This window comes from Akebia trifoliata, chromosome 9, assembly GCF_017979445.1.
Source record: "Akebia trifoliata isolate Shusen 1 chromosome 9, ASM1797944v1, whole genome shotgun sequence".
In the NCBI taxonomy this organism is placed as follows: domain Eukaryota; kingdom Viridiplantae; phylum Streptophyta; class Magnoliopsida; order Ranunculales; family Lardizabalaceae; genus Akebia; species Akebia trifoliata.
The window spans coordinates 24,257,311-24,270,803 of NC_141383.1; the positions used below are offsets into that span (position 1 = coordinate 24,257,311).

The 13,493-nt window shown below is 36.5% G+C and overlaps 2 protein-coding genes and 1 long non-coding RNA gene across 3 annotated transcripts; all 3 read right to left on the bottom strand.

The window, feature by feature from the left end:
- Positions 1 to 1,573: 1,573 nt before the first annotated feature.
- Positions 1,574 to 2,821, bottom strand: LOC147394890 (uncharacterized). Its single transcript, XR_015181604.1, has 6 exons — positions 2,666 to 2,821; positions 2,459 to 2,536; positions 2,282 to 2,371; positions 2,090 to 2,141; positions 1,847 to 1,917; positions 1,574 to 1,722 (listed from the first exon to the last, which is right to left on the bottom strand). It is a non-coding gene; the product is annotated as an uncharacterized LOC147394890 (long non-coding RNA).
- A 133-nt stretch (positions 2,822 to 2,954) lies between these two features.
- Positions 2,955 to 6,896, bottom strand: LOC147394891 (F-box only protein 13-like). The gene is made up of 2 exons (XM_086453105.1): positions 4,554 to 6,896; positions 2,955 to 4,347 (listed from the first exon to the last, which is right to left on the bottom strand). The coding sequence occupies exon 1, from the start codon at positions 6,314 to 6,316 to the stop codon at positions 5,081 to 5,083; it is 1,236 nt and encodes a 411-aa protein (XP_086309231.1). The 5' UTR covers positions 6,317 to 6,896; the 3' UTR covers positions 2,955 to 4,347; positions 4,554 to 5,080.
- Positions 6,897 to 12,562: 5,666 nt separating this feature from the next.
- Positions 12,563 to 13,282, bottom strand: LOC147394892 (F-box only protein 13-like). Its single transcript, XM_086453336.1, has one exon. The coding sequence runs from the start codon at positions 13,280 to 13,282 to the stop codon at positions 12,563 to 12,565; it is 720 nt and encodes a 239-aa protein (XP_086309462.1).
- Positions 13,283 to 13,493: the final 211 nt, after the last annotated feature.

Sequence of the window (13,493 nt, forward strand, 5' to 3'; positions counted from 1 at the left end):
GGAATGATAACATCTAGGACTTTATGGTGATATTAGAATTCTTCAACATAATTTATTTTTTCATTAATACCCTTATTGGTTTTGTCTTTATGTGAAAAAGACAAGGGTATATTAGTCATTTTACATAATAAATACTATTTAGAATTGAATGCTAAGGATATTTAATCTTTAGAATTAAATTTCTTGCTTGTAATAAATAATTCGACAATCAGTACAAATAAACATTTAATATGTAAATAAGACCAACATACCCTATATTTTTCTCTAAAAGACAAATTAGGTTGGGGTATTATTAGAAAAACATGTTGGATAATACAAACATTCCCACGAGGGCTGGGTCATTAGCATGCTCCTTTAAGTAAATATTGTAGAATAATATAATGGGTAGTCAATTACGATATAACTTAAGAAGCACAATGATCCAATGATATGAAATTCAGATAATCAAACTCAAACAATTTATATAAAAACACATAAGAGATTCCGATTTCTTTTCCAGATCACAAAATCCAATATTTAGAAACGACATGACACACATAAACGGGGCGGAGCTAGTAAGGAGCCGGTGGGGGCAATTGCCCCATTTGTCCCCTCACCTCTCTCCCCATTTACCCCCACACTCACACTCTCACCTCCCCCCCCCCCCCCCCCCCCCAGATCACAAAATCCAATATTTAGAAACAACATGGCACACATAAACGGGCGGAGCTAGTAAGGAGCCGGTGGTGGCAATTGCCCCATTTGTCCCCTCACCTCTCTCCCAATTTACCCCCCCCCCCCCACCCACCAACCACCACAACAACATTTGTCCCCTCACCTCTCTCTCCATTTGCCCCCACTAAAAGAAAATCCTGTCTCCACCCCTGCACATAAATCAGTCCCGCTTTAAGCCTTAGCTTCAATGTCTGGCATAAATGAATATGCCAATGCTAACCTCTTCACACGCTCGTCCCCACCTTTATAACACCTGGGAAGCTCGACCCAACACTACGTGAAAATTTTCAAAATTCGACGGTCCAAAACCGTCGAATTATGAGATCATTCGACAGTCTTGACCGTCGAATTTGGCCATCGAATTATGCCTTGTCGAAAAAATATTCGACGGTTTAAAATCATAGAATTTAGGGATATAGCGACGGTCGCGCGACCGTCGCTATATAGCAAAATGCCGTCGCAAATAGATACAGCAACAGCTACGTGTATAGACTTATAGCGACAGCCGCTATTGGCCGTCACTATAGCGTATTTTATTAAACATATATGAAGCCTTTAGCTACGGTCTCCGACCGTCGCTATAGGGTATTCTTTTAAAAAAAAATATTGGGTCCCCAACTAGAACTCGCTGGAGTAATACATTTTCACATTTCAAATCCCTGTATATTATACCTGTATAAAAACAATGATTTTCCATGAAATACTCATGTTTGTTTGATGACATAAATGGGTTAATATGAACATGTTTTTAACAATCAACAAAATTGAAAATTGATTCTATCAATCACTAGTGAAATAACGAGATTGGGCTGGCATGGACCAAATCAGAACCCAAAAACAGTTTTCTTGCAAAATCATATCAGAAGGGAAAATATTTGAGTTTGGTCTATCAATAACTATTCAAATACAGATTTTTCCCGGGCAGGCCAAATATGCGGAGGTTTTGGTCCATCGACCCTACTGCCATATATTTGGCATCTGCGCCAAACTTCACACACGTTGCTTTGCCTGCATTCGGCACAAAATACAATACCCAAATCTTAGAAACTGCACCAATCTAAGATCATTAATAATTTCACAGCACTAATGATACATTTAAGCATATAAGGAAGGAATGTTTCCTGTACAATACCTGTGCCTGACAAATCGGGGAAAGTTTTGATACATTTCCATTCTGCTTTGACATTGGCAACTTGGTAAATTCTGCAGTAATTAAATTACTTTAATGAGATTGCGAGATTCCAAGTATTCTAAAAAATAGTGTGTTAAAATAACTACATTTGTAAGCATTTATACATCAAGTGTAGTCAAAGATTGGTGTGTACTACAATTCTAAATTGAATTCCGATTCTTTGGGATTTATTGGATTACCGACCTTATGTCTGAGCCCGCAGTTGCAAGATAACTTCCACTATGATCAAAGTCCACTGCAAATCCAGAAACAAGATCATGCATTATGTATTGTTCTTGTTGAACTAGCCTAATACCATACATTGAGGAAAAGAACAAAAATAAAGATTTACTCATGGCCATGAAAAAAATCAGTTGATGAAGAAAATTTAGATACCAGAATTAGTTGGTGTGTTTGAATCATAGGGAGTAAGGGTCTGGAAGTTCCTCAATTTACGTAGATCCCACAGCTTAACACCATCATGAGCTGCAATATGTTCAATTGAGATACAGAACATTAGAACGTGGCATGACATGCTCTTCTTTACAGTTTTTAGGGTTTAGATACATGTACCACGAGGAAGTAACCATTTTCCGAGAAAGATATAGCAGTTACTGGCCCAATATGCCCATCAAACTTGGCAACATTTGACTTCAAACCAAAATCATTAAATAAGCTTCAAAGCCAAAGATGAAGTAATATAAAAACAATGAAGTAAAAGAAATGCTGGAATAATGAACTGATCAGTATTCAGTTCCCAAAAAGAAATAACATTGATACCTGACTTTTTATATCCCAAATTTTAACAAGAGCCTCTGAAGTATCAGTTCCAAGAATAAGACCATCAGGATGAAAAGCAGCTGATGTATTGCCATCTACCCCTGAAGCATTCCCAACCTGCAAAGCAGTTAATTATTCAATTTGGAACACACAATGGAAAAAAAAAGAGGAAGGGGGGGGGGGGGAGAGAGAGAGAGAGAGAGAGAAATCTGAGTAAGGCACAACTAATAAGAAAGATCATAAAAGCACCAAGTATTGTCAAGTGAAGCAGACACCACTATTTACTCCACTCAACAACTCGGCCTTCTTTCAGCAGTCTTTGTATTGGAGACTGGAAACAACCCAAAACTTAAGAAGAGAAGAACCAAAGTACCAAAGCTTAACTTTACCTTCTAAGTCCAGTGACAAGTTAAGAGACAAAATTGTCATATAAAAGAAGAAGAACAAATATTGTATACAACAAATATGTTGAACGCATATTCACACGCAAAACCATCCAAGAAAGCTGCTATTCACACACCAAGCCATCCAAGGAGGCTGCCTCTGACCAATATTTGGGAGCCATGGTCTAATCTGACCAAGAAGTCTTCCCTTAGCATCTCAAGAAGATAAACCATGGCTTCTTCTAAACTCAACCATTCACACAAACCATTTATAAGACTCGCAACAAAGGTTAAAACAATTTGACCCCCACCACCCTCTTGAATAATTGGCGAATCCCAGTCCCAAGACAGCTAAGCTTGCACAAGCATGAAGAACATTAGAGTAGGTAACTTGGGTTCCCTGTACTTGGGCAACAAGCATTTGGGAACACTAGAGTAGGTAAAAACAAACACAACTATTATTGGCCTATGTCTATAATATTCTAACCTGCAACAATATATTTCAAATCTCAACCCCTATATTCTTTTGAGACCAAAGACCCCATCACTATTATTGATTTCAATGACCAAATACATGGTTCATGTATTCCTTATTTGAATTATTTTTTATAGTTTAAATTTCTATGAATTGATACACATACAACAATATGTGGTTCAAACTTTTATCAATATATTTTATAAAATACCATATTAATGTCAATGTAGGATGTAGGTTCAATACAAAGTACAAGGGAATAGTTATCGATTGGTATCAATCGAGGATTGCATTATAATTTTTTGAACTGCAGGACTATGAAAGTCTCCTAATGCATTCTAAAAATAATAATGATGGTGTCCAGGTATGTCCATTTGTCGATATGTGTTCGACACAACAAAAATACAAAAACTTTGAGAATGCCTTGGAGATGAAATTAAGCAATTATATTCAACAAAATTGCTCTTCAACCAGATATGATCATGACAATTTGAGTAAATTTAATAATTTCTATACCAAATGTTGAGAAAAAATTAAACAAAATCAATCAAACTATTTAAAAAAAACCCTAAAAACAAAGGAAAATTGATGAAAGATGAATAAGGAAAAGAAATATGAGACAACACTTACTAGAACTGAACCAAGCAAATGGCTATCTCAATTTGAGCTTCGAAAATAATTGGCTGAGAAGAGAAGATCAAGGATTTGAGCTCAAGTTCTTCGATTTGAGCTTCAGTTCTTGGAAGGTGCAGATGACAACGAGATCGAGAGGATTTGAACGACAAAAATAAACAAAGATGCTGAAATTTCAGACACCAAACTCTCTACAAAACATAATTTAACTCAATAAGATTATTCAATTGAAATAGCTACCGTTTTTCATTGAAAACTAGAGGGCAATGTATCAACTTAACAACAAAGAAACAAAATCAAAAGAAATTAACAGATTAATAACAAAGAAAAAAATCAGAAGGCAATGTATCAACTGATTAACAACAAAGAAACAAAATCAGAAGAAATTAAGCAATACCTCAGACTAAGAATAGAGATCTATAGTGATTTTTTTAGGGTTTGTTCGGTGGCACTGATGAGTGAACTTCAGTTCTTAGTGTTTCCGACTTGAACTTTGATTTACTCTTCAATTTGAGATCTAAGAGATCAAAAATCCATAGACGAAGTGAAAAGAACTAGGTCTTTTTCGATTTGAGGGACGTGAGCGATTGAAGACAAAGGTGCAGAGTGAGAATGAGAGATCTATCGTGAGTTTTCGATCGAAACAAGAGATCGAAACAGGGATTTGTGAGTTTTCGATGAAAGAAGAGATCGAATGTGAGTTTTCGACCGTGTTCTTCAATGGCTCCACTGAGTTTTCGATAAAAGAGGGGATCGAATGTGAGTTTTCGATGAAAGAGGAGATCGCATGTGAGTTTTCGATGAAAATTCGAATGTGAGTTCGTTCATCTTCTCCAAACTCCAATGGCTCCTGCTAGTTTCAGTTTTTTATTTTGTTATAAAAAAAACCAAAATCCGGTGGTTCGTTGGGCTTCGCCCGTCGAATTAATTTGTTGGGCTTATATGTGGGTTTTGGACCGCCCAAAATAAACGTGAGACTTGGGCTGCCGAATTTAACGCTATATTAATAACGAATTTTAGCTTTTTTGACGTAGTGCAACTGTCTTCAGTGATGTTGTGCATCACAACTTGGTTCAAGTCACCCACTTCCGAGGTCATACACATCAGGATATAATTTCCATAGCCAGCACAATTGACGTCAACCTCTCTCCCATAGTAGTTTCGAGACATGTTAGGGGGCATCGTTGCTACAATTGTCCACTGTAAAACTTTGTGATTAAATTCTCGTATTGTGAGTGTTGCAGTCTCGAACTCTTCCACGAGGACTACAGCTAGAACACGCCCGCCACACTCAACCAAGTCGATTGCATATTCCCTTTCCCGGGGCAAGAGATGTGGGTACAATAGTATTGCACGTTGGTCGATGTCACAGCACACTAATCGCCCGCTATGACTACGGTAGTATACTAATACCCGCCCATCGTCATTGATTGTCGTCAATCCTGCCCTCTTCTTCATCGATATCCACCATATAGTATTGCCTTGCAATCCTATTTCCTCTGGAATATTGTCCAAATTAGGATTGTTTTCGACATCAGCTTGGTTAGCTACTTTGGATTTCTCTCTAACTGGAAATTCTATCCATGAATTATCCTCGGACGAGAACACCTTAATCCACAAACTATAAAACTTCTTAAAAACCACAAAAACTTTATAAGATGATTCAAATGTATGCATTGCAATCACCTTAACATGACAATCGGTACCTAGTCTTGGCAATGCACGTGTCGAACCCGTTAATGGGTTGCACACAACAAGTTTATTGCTTCTTGACTTGAAACACATAAGACCCCCAGAAGCTGCCACTGGAGTTCTTAGCCTTCCTTTGTTGTCTTTGGGGATTGGGAGGTGAACATGTCGCCAACCTTCTACTTCCATGTCATAAACCACGTCAGCCGGGGACTTTCTATCAAACATTAAGAACCACGGGCCGCGTTGGTTGAGCACTTCACGGGAGGAGATTGGGAAGGTAGGAGAATGAATGAGATTGTACCATCTCTTACACACGAATTGGGAGCGGAAGAAGTCAGCCACTGGAAGTCGAGCAAGTAGTCTCTCCGCGATTACATCATCGAGTTGGTCCCAAGGGTTGTCATTATTTTTGTCAATTTTCATTCTCTTTGAGCTTTCTCCTTGAGTTGTTTTGTCTGTGGCATCCATTGATGAATGGGAGAGAAAAAATAGCTATAGAGAAACAAAAAAACAATAGAATTCACATGGGATAAGCACTAAGGAAGCAAAATATCTATTATCAATAATAAAGAGAAACCTTAAAGGAGAGACTAACGTGAACCCGATTAGAGAAACATAATCTATTTTGATTATGTCTATTGGTTACGGAAGAAGAAAATGAACAAGCAAAAAACCATTGAAATACATGAAGGAATGGGCACAAGAGGTGGGGGATTGATACAAACCTCTTCTAAGAAGATGATGTGGGTTATACAACTATCTAGGCAAGGGTTTGGGTCAGTTATATAAGCAATATTATTAATCTCTTTCCCTACAGATAATCTATTTTTGGATGATTGTTAGGATTTAAAAATGGGTACTCCTAAGAATGGCTCATGAACGAAATACATGACTCAACCCTTTAAATGCAAAATCCAATGGTTGAGATTTTCCCTCGGAAATTATCTCCGAGATTTGTGTTAGCAAGATACTCCTAAATCTAAACCATTGGATTTTGTGTTTAAAGGGTTTAGAACATATGATTTTTTTTCATGAGTCATTCTTAGGAGTCAACGGATCCTGACTCTTTAAAAATTTAGAGAAAATCTTACCGACCACCATGCGTGTGCATACATTATCATGCTGTCATGTGCGTGCGTAATGTCACGTACCAAATACTATTTACACTAGTGCGTGGCATGCGCAAAAGCACATGTATTGCGAAAACTATGGTATATGAATGGTGCTCTAAAAAGCCAATCTAGACACCTCCATTAGGGTTGTCAATGGATCGGATCAAGGTCAATTTGTACCAATCTGATATGGATCAAAATCGAAACTGATCCAATTCCTATCCGATCAGACTCTTAATGGATTGGATTTTTGTCAGATCTCGGTATTAAGTTCCAACCCCCCAATCCAAGTGTCATTGGATCAGGTATGGATCGGATCAACCCAATTTAAAGCTCAAAATCTAAATAAACTTCATATATTTAAATAAATATATAACATAACTTACATAATTTTAACATTTTATTGGATCGGGTTGTTATCGAACCAGGATATGTTCAATCCAATAAGATATCAGATCGTATCCTTATCGGAATCTAAATCATAGATCCAAACCCAAAGTTATCGATTGGAATAGATCGGGTTCAGATCTAATTTGATCCATTGATAGCCTTAACTCCCATCATAAATAAAATAAAATATAAGATCCCAATCATTTTTACAATATTTCAAATTCTAACAATAGAAAGGCGGATCTCGAGACCTATATATATATATATATATATATAGGGAAATGTTCAACACCCTACACTTTACCAAACGTGTTTTGTCCTACATGGGTTAGAAGTTTTGGAATGGGCCGATTTTTGGTGAGAAGGATCTTCAGTGAGGATGATCTCTACGATTAGAAGATCCTCCTCACCAAAAATCAGCCCATTTCGAAATTTCTAGCCCCATGTTTACAAGTTGAAAAATCATGGACCATCCGTTTTTTGTAAGCCATTTTTATAGGACTAGAAGTTTTGGAATGGGCTGATTTTTGGTGAAGAGAGAGATCATCATCACCAAAAATCAGCATATTCCAAAACTTCTAACCCATGTAGGACAAAACACATTTGGTAAAACGTAGGGTGGTGAACGAGACCCATATATATATATATATATATAGAGAGAGAGAGAGAGAGAGAGAGAGAGAGAGAGAAACATAATCTATTTTAATTATGTTTACTAGACAGATCGAGAAGAAGAAGAAGAAGAAAACGAAGAAGCAGAGAACCATTAGAGTATACGAATGAAAAGGTAGAAGAGGAAAAGAAATAGATACACACCTCTTAGAAGACGTTGTGGGTAATACAAGCAATTAGGCAAGGACTTGGGTCGGTTATATAGTAAGATCATTAATGACTTTCCTAATCAATCTGTTTTTGGATAACGACAAGGATTTCAAAATCTAGAGAAAATCTTACCGACCGCCATGCACGTGCGGACATAATCTTATCATCATGTATGTGCAAGGCATCACGTGCTAAATACTTACACTATTAGGTGGCATGTGCAAATGCACGTGTATTGTAAAAAGAGTCATGTTGAAGTGACCTCAAGATTGGACCTTACATTAGGGTCTAATGTGAGGTCCAATCTTGAGGTCACTTCACCATTATTCCTATAAAAAAATATAATTTATGCATGATTAACTTCTTTAGAAATATTTTCAAAATTTCAAGTAGATAATCATATTTTATTGTTTAATATATTATAAGGGCCTTTTATAATTTAAAATATTAAATTAATATATTACAAACATATGTTTTTAATTTTATGCTACCAAGTTGTAGGCTTGTAATTTTATATTACAACCATTTTTATTTTTATTTTGTAATTTAAAAAATTAAATAAGTGGTTTAGAATTGTGGGCCGTCGATTTTTTACCCTTAATTTGTAAATTACTTTTGACGGGGTTAGAAGTTTCAAAATTAATCCATTTTAAAACTTCTAACCCATATAGGATAAAACATGTTGGCCCTTGATCACACACATATAATATATTAAACCATTGGATATAAGGATATCCACAGTGTAAAAATTGAGTGAACATAATAGTTCGTTTTGATGAGTTTACGGATCCCAATCCTATATATATATATAGGTGTTCATAGGCCTATATATATATATAAGCATTCATAGGCCTTAAAGATAGCCAAATATTTTTCAGTATATGAGTTAAAAGCTTCGGAATGAATTGATTTTTTGTGACATAATTTCCATAGCCAGCACAATTGACGTCAACCTCTCTCCCATAGTAGTTTTGAAACATGTTAGGGGGCATCCACTACCTCAAAAAAGGTAAAATTCGTTATTTTTACAGCATTAAACTCGGCAGCCCAAGTCTCATGTTTATTTGGGCCGGCCCAATAAACTTAAGAAAAAAATTCGACAGCCCAAGCCCAACGAACCACCGAAATTTTTATTTAAAAAAACAAGCAAACCAACAAACCAGTCGACCTTCTTCACCATTTTCATTCTTAGCCTTCTCAGCCATCTCAGCGAAGATGAAACCAGCAGATCGAAATCTCTCATCGAAGAAGCTTTTTGTTTATGTCGCCTTTGGGAAGAAACGAAACCTCACATTCAATCGAAGAAGTTTTCTTCTCAGCCATTTTTACCGATTTTTGAGTTTGAAGAAGTTTCTTCCATTTCAATCGAAATAAAAAATCCCTCTTGATTTGATTCGATCACTTTCACAATCAGGATTTGCGATTTCAATCACGATCTCTCAATCGCACATTTCGGATCAATAACTCATTCGACAATGGATTTGTAATCTCTCAGAGCTCAAATCGAAGAACAAATCAGAGTTCAAGTTGAAAACCCTAAGAACTGATGCTCACTTATCAGTGCCACCGATCAAATCACTCCAAATCTCATCTGTAAGTCTATTTCTCTCAAAAACCCTAAAAAAACTCCTAAAAAATCACTTTAGAATGCTAAATTGAACTTTAATGATCATGCTATTTGTTCCTCTGTTCATCTTTGTTCCTTTCTTCATATGTTGTTTCTTACTATGCTTGCTTGAAAGGTTCATGCATGAATCATGAAAATTCATAGAATTTGGCTAAGTAATGTCTCTTTTTGCTGAAAACAAATCCATTATAGAACCTACAGGTTTTTAGATAACTAAGCTTTGACATTGAACTCAATTAGATTTGTGATGAAGTATGAATTTTTAAACTTAGTATGTTACTGTTAATTTAATTTGTCTGAGTCTACATAAGAAGGAACAATGAAGTATGAACATTACCAGAATTTTGATAAAAACATAAAGGGTTGCTTTTAGTAGACAACAATTTAAGGGTTTGGCAACCAAAAACTTTGGAGTGCAGTCTAATTCAACACTAAGAAGAATTAAGATGTTTAAAACAATAAAAATTTAGGACAAATAGTTGAAAAAATGTCCACATATTTGATAAGGAAATCTTTTCTATGTTCTGATGGTCTACATCACGATATAGATTGCGCTATCGAGGGTAGTAACCAATGGTTAATATGGTAGGAGCTCATGGCCCTTAAATTCAACCAAAACAATTAGAAGCATGCTTATCAAAGCTTGTTTAAATTGTAATAGTAAGCCTTTCTAAAGTTGAATTATTTATTTTTTATTAATAAAGTTATCTGGGGTTTGTTAAGATCATGGTTCAAACTCATCATTTGTGGAGATGAGTTTTGCGCCCATGCTTCAGATATTTAAAACAATTTTGGTGCCAATTGAAGTTCAATGACTTGTTATGCTTCATATTGGCCACTAAGCAAATCCTAGACCATCTGTTTGGTCTTTACCAAATAAACACATTTTCCCTTCAAGTGAAATTTGTAAGATCCTCATCTTCTAGTGTGTAAATGTATGCTGCTTCAAATGTTTGCCTGCCTATCTAGAGGTTCCCAATCATGCTATAGATAGATAATTTGTTGTGTTCAAAACCTACCAGTCTCTTATTTTCCCTTCATTTCTTCACTTTTACATGAAACAATGGGTTGCCTCGTCGTCTTCACAGGTTTTGGACATGATTAATAACTCGCACTATCTTTACCGGATGACAATTTTACATGTGATTTCTCTTCTTGCACCTGTTATGGGATCGGAACTCACATGTTCACAACTGCTCCACCACCACTACCAAAATCTCCTAGGTTTGTGCACCATCATCATCTCTATGTCTTCCATCCATCATCATAACATTTAAATAACTTGGGTCATCTCATCACTTGAAACTAGTTTCACAGTTGTAATACCCATTAAATTTGTTGATAAACACAATGATATTGGCAAGTGGGGTTGATATTGACACAAAGCCTTATCTTTAGGCTTTAGAGAACAAGACATAATTAACATGCTAGGCTGAAGCTTTTATCTTTGGGAAATGGTCCATAAGTGGACTGTTCTCTATTAACCATGCCATAATTCTTCAACACTTATATAATCATGCAAGACATTGAGCCACTGCTGTCCTTGTTTAGATTAGCTTGATGCTGTGACTGAGAATCATTCCTCATACTGATTGTGGTGGAATGTTCAAGGTAGCCTTGAAGGTGCGTTTTGGTTTTATTATTTATATGGTTGTTTTGTATTTGTATGGGGAAAACAATTGTTTACATAGAACAGTATTCTTGGGTTTCTCTCTTGTTAATTGTTTGTTTCTGTTGTTTATTTAGGAAAGTTTAGGTTAAAAATTATAAAGAAATACCATCTTGATTTATGTGAAGAGTCATTTACAGTTTTGTGTGTGTGGTGTTCATGCAGATGTATAGAACAATGAAGAGCACTGGCACGCTTGAATGCAGAAGAAGTCTCCAAGGTTGCTACTAAGGCAAGGAAGAAGTCTAAAGTCCTTCAGCTTGTGGTAAGGCGGGACGTGCCTTTGGAGTTAGAAACAGACAGCAGTGGCTGATGGTACCAAGACATAGTAAGTGTGTCCGTCTCCCAAACTGGAGTAGCCTTTTCAGCTCTATGGGATCATCTTCATGGAGTCAAACAACATAAAACTTTGAGTTGGCCAACTAGAACCAATGAACTTTGGGTGTTTTTCGATCTCCAAAAGTTGAAAGTGAAGATCTAAAATTCTTTCATTTGTGGTACAAGGGGTTCCATTCTTTCATTTCGATGGCGAGAGGTCTTTCAAGTTACTGTGGAATCTGAATTCAACGAAGAAAACACTCATTGTACAAGATTGAACTTGGTTGTTTTAGGTCCATGCCATCAAGAGTGGATAGTAAAACCTTGTTTTAGGTTTTAGACTTCATTACATTGATGTATGTGAACATGATCTCAAGAATTCTTACAATATGTGAGATTAAAATTTTGATTTATATAAGTAATTTTTTTTTTAATCTTATTATTCTTTGATACTATGAATTGAATGCTTGAATGCAAATTGGTGTGGATGGGATGTGAATGTCGATATGAATATAAATGTGTGATTTTTTTCGCAAGTATGGGTTGAAGACAAATGCATAAAAAAGAGATTTCATTAGGCTTAGTCGAAAATATAGTATTCTGTTAAAAAATTCGAAATTTGACAGTTTTGGCCCGTCGAATTTTATAAAATTCTATGGTTCTCAACTGTCGAATTTTTTTTTGACAAGGCCCAATTCGACAGATCAATTCGACGGTCAAGGCTGACGAATAGTTACATAATTCAACGGTTTTGAGCCGTCGAATTTTGTGTATTTTCACGTAGTGATCGTTGCGACAATTGTCCACTGTAAAACTTTGTGATTAAATTCTCGTATTGTGAGTGTTGTAGTCTCGAACTCTTCCACGAGAACTACAGCTAGAACAGGCCCTCCACACTCAACCAAGTCAGTTGCATATTCATTTTCCAGGGGTGAGACATGTGGGTACAATAGAAGTGTACCTTGGTCAATGTCACAGCACACTAATCGCCCGCTATGACTACGGTAATATACTAATACCCGCCCATCGTCATGGATTGTCGTCAATCCTGCCCTCTTCTTCATCGATATCCACCATATAGGAATGCCTTGCAATCTTATTTCCTCTGGAATATTGTCCAAATTAGGATTGTTTTCGACATCAGCTTGGTTAGCTACTTTGGATTTTTCTCTAACTGGAAATTCTATCCAAGAATTATCCTCGGACGAGATCACCTTAATCCACAAACTATAAAACTTCTTAAAAACCACAAAAACTTTATAAGATGATTCAAATGTATGCATTGCAATCACCTTAACATGACAATCGATACCTAGCCTTGGCAACGAGCGTGTCGAACCCGTTAATGGATTGCACACAACAAGTTTATCACTTATTGACTTAAAACAAGTAAGACCCCCAGAAGCTGCCACTGGAGTTCTTAGCCTTCTTTTGTTGTCTTTGGGGATTGGGAGGTGGGCATGTCTCCAACCGTCTACTTTCATGTCATAAACCATGTCAGCCGAGGACTTTTTATCAAACATTAAGAACCATGGGCCGCATTGGTTGAGCACTTCGTGGGATGAGATTGGGAAGGTAGGAGAATGAATGAGATTGTACCATCTTTTACACACGAATTGAGAGCGGAAGACACAATGTGAAAAAAGCCCAAATTTGACGGCCTTGGACCATCAAATTTCTTAAAATTCGACGGACCAGGTAGTCCGA

Coding starts and splice junctions, on each gene's coding strand:
- LOC147394891 (XM_086453105.1), bottom strand. CDS start 6,316: ATGGATGCCACAGACAAAACAACTCAAGGAGAAAGCTCAAAGAGAATG.
- LOC147394892 (XM_086453336.1), bottom strand. CDS start 13,282: ATGGTTTATGACATGAAAGTAGACGGTTGGAGACATGCCCACCTCCCA.